This window comes from Vipera berus, assembly GCF_964194415.1.
Source record: "Vipera berus genome assembly, chromosome: 2".
Taxonomy (NCBI): Eukaryota; Metazoa; Chordata; class Lepidosauria; order Squamata; family Viperidae; genus Vipera; species Vipera berus.
Genome location: NC_138203.1, coordinates 284,561,756 through 284,574,934, shown reverse-complemented (window position 1 = coordinate 284,574,934; position 13,179 = coordinate 284,561,756). Strand labels below are relative to the sequence as shown.

At 42.9% G+C, this 13,179-nt stretch overlaps 1 protein-coding gene across 1 annotated transcript in view; it reads left to right on the top strand.

Moving 5' to 3' along the window:
* The first annotated feature begins 2,179 nt into the window (after nucleotides 1-2,179).
* Nucleotides 2,180-13,179, top strand: part of LOC308663043 (uncharacterized protein) — a 35,376-nt gene continuing 24,376 nt past the window's right edge. The window contains exons 1-4 of the mRNA XM_081319185.1: nucleotides 2,180-3,839; nucleotides 5,124-5,399; nucleotides 10,529-10,816; nucleotides 13,100-13,171. Of these exons, the coding sequence (XP_081175311.1) occupies nucleotides 3,413-3,839; nucleotides 5,124-5,399; nucleotides 10,529-10,816; nucleotides 13,100-13,171 (1,063 nt within the window). The 5' untranslated portion in view covers nucleotides 2,180-3,412. The remainder of the gene's footprint in view (nucleotides 3,840-5,123; nucleotides 5,400-10,528; nucleotides 10,817-13,099; nucleotides 13,172-13,179) is intronic.

Sequence of the window (13,179 nt, the reverse complement as noted above, 5' to 3'; positions counted from 1 at the left end):
ACAGGACAGGACAGGACAGGATAGGGAATGGTATGGTATGGGATAGGATAGGATAGGATAGGGAATGGAATGGAATGGAGTGGAGTAGGATAGGATAGGATAGGATAGGATAGGATAGGATAGGATAGGATAGGATAGGATAGGATAGGGAATGGAATGGAATGGAGTGGAATAGGATAGGATAGGATAGGATAGGATAGGATAGGATAGGATAGGATAGGATAGGATAGGATAGGATAGGGAATGGAATGGAATGGAGTGGAATAGGATAGGATAGGATAGGATAGGATAGGATAGGATAGGATAGGATAGGATAGGATAGGATAATGGAATGGAATGGAGTGGAATAGGATAGGATAGGATAGGATAGGATAGGACAGGACAGGATAGGGAATGGTATGGTATAGGATAGGATAGGATAGGATAGGATAGGATAGGATAGGATAGGATAGGATAGGATAATGGAATGGAGTGGAGTGGGATAGGATAGGATAGGATAGGATAGGATAGGATAGGATAGGATAGGACAGGACAGGACAGGACAGGGAATGGTATGGTATGGTATGGTATGGTATGGTATGGTATGGTATGGTATGGTATGGTATGGTATGGTATAGGATAGGATAATGGAATGGAATGGAGTGGAATAGGATAGGATAGGATAGGATAGGATAGGATAGGATAGGATAGGATAGGACAGGACAGGATAGGACAGGACAGGACAGGACAGGATAGGGAATGGTATGGTATGGTATGGGATAGGATAGGATAGGATAGGATAGGGAATGGAATGGAATGGTATGGAGTGGAATAGGATAGGATAGGATAGGATAGGATAGGATAGGATAGGATAGGATAGGATAGGATAGGACAGGACAGGACAGGACAGGATAGGGAATGGTATGGTATGGTATGGGATAGGATAGGATAGGATAGGATAGGATAGGATAGGATAGGATAGGGAATGGAATGGAATGGTATGGAGTGGAATAGGATAGGATAGGATAGGATAGGATAGGATAGGATAGGATAGGATAGGATAGGATAGGATAGGATAGGATAATGAAATGGAATGGAGTGGAATAGGATAGGATAGGATAGGATAGGATAGGATAGGATAGGATTGGATAGGATAGGATAGGATAGGATAGGATAGGATAGGATAGGATAGGATAGGATAGGATAGGATAGGATGGGATAAGATAAGATAGGATAATGGAATGGAATGGGATAGGATAGGATAGAATAAAATAGAATAACTTTATTGTCACTTTAACCATACACTAATTAGCATCCATTAAAATGAGATTTCGTGGCATACAGCTCTCAAAGGGTCACCACCTCCAATATACACTGCATGAACATGACCAAACAAACAAACAAACAAATGACGCGTACAGTATACCCACATACGCACACATACAGTATGTGGCCCAGGGGAACAGCGCAGTGCGGGGCACAAGCAATAAAGGGGATCGCTGTGTGTCGTGGGCCGCACCTGGCGGGGACCCCGCTTCCCCTTTTCCTGGGCAGGTCGGAAGACGGACACTTTCCTCTCTCCCTTCGCAGATCTGCATCCTTTGGACCGGGTAGAGAACTTCGGCCCCGGAGGCTCCTCGCTCTGGGGCTCGAGGGGCGGGGCGGGGGCCAAAAGGGGCGGGGCTTTCCTTAGCTGGACTTCTGCTTTCTTGCCGGAGTCGACCTGGCCTCTTGGATTGCGGATGTAAAGGCGGGCGTGGCGGGAGGGCGATGGGGCTGCATCGGACGCCTCTCTTGCTCCTGGGAGCGGTGCTGGGGGCTTTCGTGCGGGGGGGCTTCTGCGGTGAGTTCCTGGAAGGATTTGCCACCTGGAGTGGGAGGAAGCAGAAAGTTTTGTGTGGGGTGTGTGTGTGTGTGGTGTCCTGGGCTGGGCCTCTCCCCTTCTAAGCTCATTTATAACCAAATAGCAGAGTTGGAAGGGATCTTGGAGGTCTTCTAGTCCACCCGCCCCCGCCCCCCGCTCAAGCAGGAGACCCTCTGCCATTTCCAGACAAACGGGCTGCCCGGTTTCCGAGAAAGAAACGTCCTCCTTCCGTCTCGCTTCGCCGAGCCTCGTTTGAGAAACTTTTGAGGTTTCCTTTCTGGTCGATTCCCGTTTGCGTTTCCGAGAACATAGCGAGATAGAGAATGAAAGGCGATTTTGGCAGCGAAAACTCAGCCAGGGTTGAGCTTATATATTATCCTGGGTCATTTGTAAGCGGGGCGGGGGGGGGGAGGGAGGAACCGCAGACAGTGGGAGAAGAAGTTGCAGCAGGAGAGATGTGTGTGTGTGTGGGGGGGGAAAGTAGATAGAATCAGGATAGAGCTGGGAGGGACCTTGGAGGTCTTCTAGTCCAGCCCCCTGCTCAGACAGGTGGCTGTCCAATCTCTTCTTAAAAACCTCCAGTGATGGAGCAGTCACAGCTTCTGAAGGCAAAGCTGTTCCACTGGTTAATTGTCAAAGAAAAGGAAGGGCTGTTTGTAGAAGAGTCTGCAGCTTTATTTTATTTTATTTTATTTTATTTTATTTTATTATTTTATTTTTTTATTTTATTTTATTTTATTTTATTTTATTTTATTTTATTTTTTTATTTTATTTTATTTTATTATTATTATTTATTTTATTTTTATTTTATTTTATTATTTTATTTTATTTTATTATTTTATTTTATTTTATATTTTATATTATATTTTATTTTATTATATTTTATTTTATTTTATTTTATTATTATTATTCATTTTATTTTTATTTTATTTTATTATTTTATTTTATTTTATTTTATTTTTTTATTTTTTTATTATTTTATTATTTTTTATTTTATTTTATTTTATTTTATTATTTTATTTTATTTTATTATTATTTTATTTTATTTTATTATTTTATTTTATTTTATTTTATTTTATTATTTTATTTTATTTTATTATTTTATTATTTTATTATTTTATTTTATTTTATTTTATTTTATTATTTTATTTTATTTTATTTATTTTCTTTTCTTTTATTATTTTATTTTATTATTTTATTTTATTCATTATTCCATCACAGAAGAACTTTCAGGACTTAACCCGTTTCTCCCCGCCCCCCACTCTTTGCTCTCCTGGGCTGGCGAAGGGTGGGGCTACCTGCCCTGGAGTCCACACTGATAAAAAAAAAAAACAGAATCGCCTGGGAAGGGCTGGAGGGCAGGAAAAGGGTTGGGTTGATTCTCTGGAGAGCAACCAGGACTCTAACAAGGAAGCCATAGGTCAATCCTCCTGCCCCAGTGACTCTCCCCGTGATTCGCAAGGGAGCTGTGATCACACAACTGTGAGGCACCCAGGCAGCTCTCTGGGAATCTCCAAGGGCCCAGAGGAACTCGGAGGGGAAACCTAAATCAGATGTGGGTCTGCCCAGATGTTTTTAAGGTCAGCGAAGGGATGCTGGGGCTTCTTCCTCAGGTTGAAATTGAGAAACTTTTCCAAGCAGAGCAGAAAGAGGACAGCCCAGCGATTGGAGGTGCTGAGTGATAATAAAATGTTGGACGGGATGGAGTGTAGAGTGGCTAATTCTGCCCTTCGCCCTCCTCCCTCTCCAGGCTCTCTCTCACACTCCCTGTGTTATTCCTACCTGCTACTCTCGGAGCCCAGTCAGGGACCACCTCAGTCCTTCATTAAGGGCTACTTGGATGACCAACCCATCGCTCGCTTTGACGGCCTCAGCATGAAGATGGAGCCACTGGTGCCCTGGATGGAGGAGGTGGGAAACCAGACCTTTCTGGCCCCTGAGTGGGTCTTCAGGGCTGACCTGGAGAAGTTATCCAAACGGGACCACCATGCTGGAGGTGAGCAGAGGCAGTGGCATCTTTGGCCTCCAATGCATGCATGGGAGGTAATGGTGAGATTTTATTTCCTGCAAAGACACAAGCACACGCACAAACTCGATTTTCTCCCTCTCCTAGAATTCCTCATGGTCTGGCTCTCTGACCACTAAAAAGACTTTGTTCCTTGCAGGAGAAAGGGGGGAAGGAGAAATTGGCTAGATAAGGGTAAGACTTCTTGCCTGAGACTTCTTAATAGCTTATGGAATGGAACAACTTGCCACAGCCAACTTGCTGTGGCCAACTCTTCATGGCCAACCCTCTGCAGCCAACTTTCTGTGGCCAACTCTCCATGGTCAACTCTCTGTGGCCAATTCTCCACCATGTTCCACTCTTCACCATGGCCAACTCTCCATGGCCCACTCTCCACCATGGCCAACTCTCCACGGTCAACTCTCCATGGCCAATTCTCCACCATGGCCAAGTCTCTGCAGCCAATTCTCTGTGATCAACTCTCCATGGCCCACTCTCCATCATGGCCAACTCTCCATGGCCAATTCTCCATGGTCAACTCTCCGTAGCCAACTCTCCACCGTGCCCAACTCTTTGCAGCCAACTCTCCACCATGGCCAACTCTCCATGGCCAACACTCCACGGTCAACTCTCCATGGCCAACTCTCCACCATGGCCAACTCTCCACAGCCACCTCACTGTGACCAACTCTCCACGGTCAACTCTCCGTGGCCAACTCTCCATGGCCAACACTCCACCAAGACCAACTCTCTGTGGTCAATTATCCGTGGCCAACTCTCTACCATGGCCAACTCTCCCAGGCCAACTTGCTGTGGTAAACTCTCCGTGACCAACTCATCACAGCCAATTTGCTGTGGGACACCTCGCCACAGGACATTTTATTCATTCAATCATTTAAAATAAATAAAAAATTGCTTTAACTTTTGTCATTCAATTTTCATTTTGTCCTTCCTCTTGTATCCTTTCTTTAATTATTCTACTCCGGCACTTCTTTGATATCAGGGTAACTCTTGTCCTGCAGTGAGTTGGCCCATGGCAAGTTGACCGTGGTGAGTTGGCCACGGTGAGTTGGCTTCAGTGAATTGTCATAGACCAGGGGTCTTCAAACATGGCCCTTGTATGACTTGTGAACTTCAATTCCCAGAATTGACTTGTGAACTTCAATTCCCAGAATTCCTCACCAGGCAAGTCATAAAAGGGCCAAATTTGAAGACCCCAGTCATAGACCCTTCTTCCTGGACTCTTCTCACTCACCACTTTCTGGATCTCCTTCAGGGCTTCACACCTGGCAGGCAATTTTGGGCTGTGAGCTCAAGGAAGAAGGGAGCAAAGGAGGTTTTTTGCGCTATGGCCACAACAGGTGGGACTTCAGTGGCTTAGAGAAGGAGACCTTCAGATCAGGGGCAACTCATCCCCAGGCCAAGAAGGTCAAGGAGAAGTGGGAGGATGATCCAGGATGGTCAGAGAAAGTGAAAGACTTCCTAGAGGAGACCTGCATCGAGTGGCTGAAGAGATACTTGTTGTTTGGCAAGGAGACTCTGGAGAGGACAGGTGAGTGGCAAAGGGGGGGAAGGGTCTCCACTGAACACACTTCTATAGGCTCCCCCTCCCCATATTATTATTTTTTTTTATTGAAAAGTTTTATCATACATTTTATCTTTAACAAACCCCCCTACCCCTCCCCTATCCCTCCCTCCTTACCCCTCCCCCCTCCCCCCCCCCGACTTCCCAGAGCTAAGTACAAGGTATAAAAGACAAAAAAAAGAATCATAAACAACCATATGCTAACAACCGTAAACTCTAAAATCTATCACTCTCTAGCTCATATAGGATAACTACAAACACTATTAATATAAAATATATAAAAAAAGAGAAAAAAAAGAGAAAAGAAGGGAAGGCTTATTCAAATGCTACATGAAACTTTTTAGTCCCATATTTGTTCTGGATATACTCAATCCATTTATCCCATATTTATTCTGGATATACTCAATCCATTCCTCTTAACAGTTTAATTTCATTCTCCAATTCTTTCCTCCTAGCTTCCACAGCACATCTATGTTTATTATTCATATATATCAACACCCCTCTCATATAGGCCTTGCTAGCATCCCAAACCATGTCCATAGAGGTGCCCTTATTCATATTAATTTCTAAAAAAACAAAACCCTTCATCCGCTGTTTACATTCTTCCACATTTCTCTAGTTTCTAAACAAATTCTCATTTACGCGCCACGAGCGCCTATCTCTATTCTCCTTATTAATCTCTAGCCAAACTGGGCTATAATCAAAAATAGTTCTTGCAGATATCTTCACCTTCTTAATCCTTAAAAAAAAGTCATTAGTCAACAAAATAAAATCGATCCGGGAAAAAGATTGATGTCTGTCAGAAAAAAAAAAAAGTATAATCCTTTTCATGCGAATGTCTTTCACGCCAAATATCTCACAGTTCCAAGTCATCCTTCATTTCAAAAAAGGATTTAGGCAGTCTAACATGACTTGGGACGCGCTTAAAAGCTCCAGCCTTGTCTATCTGTACATCCAAAACACCATTCCAATCCCCCATAAAAATAAAAAATTTATAATCCAACTGGGTATACTTTGTATGAAATAAACTAAAAAAGTCAGCTTGTTGTTGATTAGGAGCATATAATCCAACTAAAAGCATCTTTTTACCTTCTAGCAGCAACTCTATCATAACGTATCTTCCATGCTTATCTACTTCAATTAAGTCCGCTGTTAAAGCACTTTTAACCTAAACAACCACTCCATTAATATTGAAAAACTTTCTTCCTCTTCTGTGGTAAATTTAATCCATTAACGTTCCAAGTTAAAAATTTAGTTGCCATGCATATCATCCCAAAGCTCTTGGAGCACTGCTTAAATAGGACTATCTTTTTTAGGCCGTACTCCTCCCACTGCTTGGCTGTGAGTACATTTTGGAAATTCCATAGACTTCTGCTGACCTTATTCTTTTATTTTTTTTTGATCGTTTTAAAGCAGCACGCGTCTCCCTCTGCTCTCTAAAATCATCCAAAGAAGTTGTGGCTTGATCTCCTCCAGCACCATTCTCCTCTGTCTGTCCATCTTCAGCCTCTTGGTGTTCTCCTTCTCCAGATCCCTTTGCAGCTTCCAGAAGTGATAGTGGGGTTGCTTTTAAAACGTTATTATAAAAATCACGCGCCTGCATCACAGTGGCCAAACGGTGCCTTTTACCTTCATGCATCACCATCAACCCAACTGGAATCTCCCATCTGAACCTTATATCTCGTTGCTTGAGCTCTTGCACTAAAAATGTAAAATCCTTCCTTCTCCTTAAAATCTTTGGAGGAATTTCTTTTAGAACCAAAACTTCTTGATCAGCAATCACAACTTTAGTACCATAGGCAGCTTGAATAACTTCATCTCTAATTTCCCTCTTTGCAAAATAAACCACCACATCTCTAGGTAACTTTCTCTGTCTAGCAATCCATGAATTCACACGAAACACTTTATCCATGCCTCCCTTTATTTCAGATGCTGGCTGACTCAATACTACTTCCAGAGCCTCAGAAATCAGCTGCTTTAGGTCTTCCTTAATATTCTCTTTTAAACCTCTGATTCTAACAGCATACTGCATCTGGAAATATTGAGCAAGACTCAGTTCTCTGTCCATTTTGTCTCTTAAATCTTCATTCTCCAGTACTTTTGCTTCTAATATGGCATTCTTTTGAGTCAAATCTTCCACTTTTTCATCCAAATCTTCCACACATTCAGCCACTCTATACACTGAAGACAAAATGTCTACCTTCATCACTCTGAACTTCTCTTCCATCCTCTCTTCTATTCTCTCCTCCAATTTCTCCAATTTCTCCTCCATCTTTGCAAATTTATCACCCATTGTTTCCAGAATTACCTGGGCATATTTTTCAAGAGCATCTTGTAAATCCTTCGGTGTCAATACATCAGGAAGAAGCAACGCTTGCAATGATGACTGTTGCATCGGAGAAGTTCCAGCACTCCAAAGAGCTTTTGGGGGAGGTTTAACCGCCATCTTTACTTTCACTTACTACGCACTTTCACTTTTAAATTTATAAAATCCATTAAGCTAGAAAGCAGCAATAAAAGTCCTCTTCACCTTTTCCTCCTGTACCGCTCTGCCTGCTCCTTTTATTCCATGGTCTTTCCTTCTGGCAGGGGTGGTCGCAAACGCCTGGCTCCGCTCCAGAAATCGCGGAGCAGAGACGCTGACCAGCTGGGAGCAACCCAGGCTACGGGGGAGTTCGATCCTTCAGCCGCCCAAGCTTTAAGCTCAGGCGGCCCCGGAGAACTCAACCCCTACCTGGGGGCTCACCCCCTCCTCTTCTCCCGAGGAGGGGGCTTCAAATCCACCCGAACAGCTGATCGGCGCTGTTTCGGGTGGAAATAACACAGCTGAGCCGCGGGCAGCCCGCAAGGGCTGTCTCTGGCGCCGCACCGCCACCGGAAGCCCCATATTATTTTTACTCTACACAGCCAAGCCACCCTCTGCAGAAAAGGGTCAGGCAGTATCCCACCTCACATTATAGAACGTAAATAATCTTCAAAGCCCCCCACCCAAAATAAATACTTCAAAGGCAGAAAAACGAATGGAGCAAGAAATTAATGCTGAATGTCTCATTCTACTTCAGTGAGAAAATCTTGCCAAGCAAAAGAAACTTAACATTGGGTCAGAATGCAAAGATCCAGTTTGGTTCCTGATTTCTATGTGGAACAACTTGAGCAAAATTCATTTGTGTCGCAAGAGAAAAGCACATCTTCCTTCCCCTGTCCTGACCACTTTCTACAGAGGGATGATCGAGAGCATCCTGTCATATTGCATTACTGTCTGGTTTGGAAGCATCACTGCTTCAGACAGGAAGGCGGTGCAGAGAGTGGTAAGGATGGCCGAAAAGATCATTGGCAGTTCCCTCCCTTCCATCCAGTACATAGCACAAAAAGCATTGCTTGAGCAGGTTCAGTAAGGTTGTCTGGGATACGTCACAACCTCTTCACCACCTTTTTTTTCCTTCTGGGAGGAGGGGGCTCCATGGTATCCGAAGCAGAACATCCAGATTCAGTCACAGCTTCGTTCCATACAGCGTTAACCTTGTGAACTCTCAAGCTTCCTCCTTCCGTTATGTATTCAAGATGGACAGTGAATAATAGTTATATGTTACTTATATGTAAGGGGCAGGCAACCTTGGCTCTTTTATGACTGGTGGACTTCAACTCCCAGAATTCCTGAGCCAGCATGGCTCAGCTTGGAAACCTCTCTTTCCCCTCAGCATGGCTGGCTCAGGAATTTTGGGAGTTGAAGTCCACCAGTCATAAAAGAGCCAAGATTGCCTACCCCTGGTCTATACATATATAGTATGTTTTAAATGTGTGTTATGTGTAAATGTGTACACTTTGAGAGGAAGCAACTAAATTTCATTTTTAATGTCTGCCATTGTGCCCATAGGAAAAAAATGACAATAAAGGTTATCTCATCTAATCTAATCAGTCCCCAAACTGGGAATTTTGTTCTTATAGGTTCAATCCTCTCCCCGCTCCCCCTCCCCATATTATTTCTGTCCTACATGGCCAAATACCTTTCATGGACCTAGCAGAAAAAAATTGTGCAGTATCTCACATCAGATTGTGAAATACACAATGGGGAAATAATCTTCAATGCTTCCTCCCCCAAATAAATTTTTTTCAAAAGTAAACAAAAGGAATTTAACTGAACAAGAGATTAAGGCTACAAGATCCGGTTCTATTTCCCTGAGAAAAATCTTGCAAAGCAGAAGAAATGGCAAGTTCCATATCACGCCTTTGGGGACCAAACCAAAAAAGGGAATTTATGCAGGTAGTGCTCAACTTACGATCACAACGCCGCTCAAAATTTATGTTACTAAGTGAGACAGTCGCTAAATGAGCTTTGCCCCTTTTTGCAACCTTTTTTTGCCAAATTGCTAAGGGCGTCACTCCCGTCGTTAAGCTACTAACACGGTCGTTAAACGAATTTGCCTTCTCCATGCAGCCAGATTTTGAGCCCAGAATTTCTACTGCTAAGTGAGACAGTTGTTAAATGAGTTTTGCATTTCCATTTTACAAGCTTTCTTTGCCAAATTGCTAAGGGCATCACTCCCATTGTTAACCTAGTAACACGGTCGTTGAGTGAATTTGGCTTCCCCACTGACTGTGCTTGTCGGAAGGTCGCAAATTGTGATCACGTGATCCCAGGATACTGCGACTGTCATAAATATGAGCTAGTTGCCCAAAGTCTGAATTTTGATCATGTGACCCTGGGGATGCTGCTACGGTCGTCAGTGTGAAAAACAGTCCTAAGTCACTTTTTTCCAGTGCCGTTGTAACTTTGAACGTACACCAAACGGATGATTGCCAGTTACAGATTAGCTGGATTTCCATCTTTAAAATTCAAATAAAATTCCAGTGGGTGGCGAGGAATCAAAATTGAAGCAATCCAAAAACATTCCAACTCTTTTGGTCAAAGTAGGAACTTTGCCCCCAAATTATCTTTCAGAGCTTAATGTAAAGAGCTTCGACGCCCCATCTTTGAGGCTCCCACAGCTTCAAGGAGGGAGCAAAGGGAGAGGATGGCCCCAGGAGGTCTGGCTATTTCAATCGCCTGAACAGAAGCTCTCAAAATCTTGGGAATTGTGTTGTTGCTGTTTCTGCAGAGCCCCCGGTGGGGAAGGTGACTCGCAAGGTGGTGGATGACAGCCTGGAGGTCCTCATCTGCCAGGCCTTTGGCTTCTACCCCAAGGAGATCCAGGCCACCTGGAGGAGGAAAAGAGAGGTGGTCAAGTACGAGACCCTCCGTAGGAACGTGGCCCCCAACTCAGATGGGACCTATTATGTCTGGCTTGGCATTGAGATTGACCCCAAGGAGAGGGACCATTTTTGCTGTCACCTGGAGCACGAGGGCCTGCAGGAGCCCCTGGTCTTGGCTTTCAAGGAGGAAACAGGTGAGAGGCTGTGAAGTTACAGCACATAGAAGTAGATTTTTCACCAGTATTGGAAAGTGTGGGGGAGAAGAACGTTTTTTGCCGCACTATGACATAATAGCAGCATTCCAGTATTTGAGGGGCTGCCACAAAGAAGAAGGGGTCAACATATTCTCCAAAGCATCAGAGGGCAGGACAAGAAACAAGGGATGGAAACTAATCAAGGAGAGGGAGCAACCTAGAACTAAGGAGAAACTGTGGGGACAATTATCCAGTGGAACAGCTTTGCCTCCAGAAGTTGCAGGTGCTTCATCACTAGAGGTTTTTAAGAAGAGGGCTAGACAGGCACCTGTCTGAAATGGTATAGGATCTCTCCTGCTTGAGCAGGGGGCTGGACTAGAAGACCTCCAAAGTCCCTTCCAACTCTGTTAGTCAAGTTCTCAGGTGGAGAGAAGCAAATACAATATAGCCCTACATTTAGTGATGGAAAAGAGAAGTGATTTCTGACAGGAGAGTTATAGTACAAGTGGTGATTTGACAAAGGAGGTCCAAAGATATATGATGATATATGATATGGTATATGATAGATGATGACATATGATAAATGATACATGATATATATGGTATATGATGACATGAGAAATGATAGATACATATGATATACAATGCCATATGATAAATGATATATATGGTATATATAGTGATAAATGATGATAAATGATTAATGATATATGATATATAGTATATGATATATGATGACACATGAGAAATGGTATATGATATATATGGTATACGATGACATATGAGAAATGATACATGATATGGTATATGATGACATATGAGAAATGGTATGATATATATGGTATATGATATAAACTGCCCACATTGTAATTTCTCCAAAACAGCCACGTGGTGGCAGCACATATGATGACATGAGAAATGATATATATGATATATGATGATATATGATAAATATGATATATGTAGTATGATATATGACATGATAAATGGTATAGAATATATATATGGTATTTGAGGACATGATAAATGATAGTATATGATATGTATGATATGCTATATGATGACATGATAAATGGTATATGATATATATGGTATATGATGATATATGATAAATGTATAATGTGTGTGTGTATATATATATATATCTATCTACATAGTATATATATAGTATATGATATATGATGACGTATGGTATATATGATGATGTATGAAACATGATATAAGGACATGACAGGGAGCTAGGCCACATATACATGTAATGAAGAAATACATAAATATGACGTCATATATATCATATATATGGAGATAGAAGGTACGATAGATAGGTCATGAAGCTGAAACACTTGTCCTTTCTTCAAGAACATCTGATGGGACAAGTTATCCCATGTCATTTAACAGCCTTTTCAGTGGGGGAGGGGAGGGTGGGCCTTTGTCAGCCCAACAAATAGACCAGAGTAAGAAATCAATGTCAGCTACATCAGTGCTACTTTTATTCCCAAACTCGAGTGACAGAATAGTGCAAACTGAATGTGCTTCCCCCTCCCTCCATTTATCTTAGGTCAACTAAGGAGGAGCTTGGCACATAGGGTTTCCTGCCTGAGCAGGGGGTTGGACTAGATGACCTCCAAGGTCCCTTCCAACTACTTCTTCTTCTTCTTCTTCTTCTTCTTCTTCTTCTTCTTCTTCTTCTTCTTCTTCTTCTTCTTCTTCTTCTTATTATTATTATTATTATTATTATTATTATTATTATTATTATTATTATATTATTATTATTATTATTTGCTTAATCTGATTTCTTGGCCCAAGTCCCCCTTATCTGACCGCTGCCTTTTTTTGTGGTGCTTCCTTCTGCCCTTCAAAAGGCCACTCTCTCTGCCCTCTGCAGCCTGGAGGAGAGGGACTCTGTTGAGTTGGAAGGGACCTTGGAGGCCATCTAGTCCAACCTGCTGCTCAGGCAGGAAACCCTATACCATTTCAGGCAAATGGCTGTCCAGTCTCTTCTTAAAAACCTCCAGTGTTGGAGCATTCACCACTTCTGGAGGCAGGTTGTTCCACTGGTTAATTGTTCTAACTGTCAGGAAGCTTCTCCTTAGTTCTAGGTTGGCTCTGGAACTTTCCTGACAGTTAGAAGTTAAGACAGTTGGCTTCCTTCAGGGCGGGGGGGGGGCACAGCCTGGAGGCGGGTGCGGGTTGGGAAAGGCTTCTTTTGGAGAGCATCTCTTCCCATCAGGGACCCCAGCCTTTGTCTGATCCGACCTTCCTTCTGAATTTCTCCTCTTTTAGCTACCATGTGGTGGATCCCTGTGGGAATCGTGGCTGCCATAAACGTGTGGCTTTGGATCGTCTTCCTACGACGTGAGTGA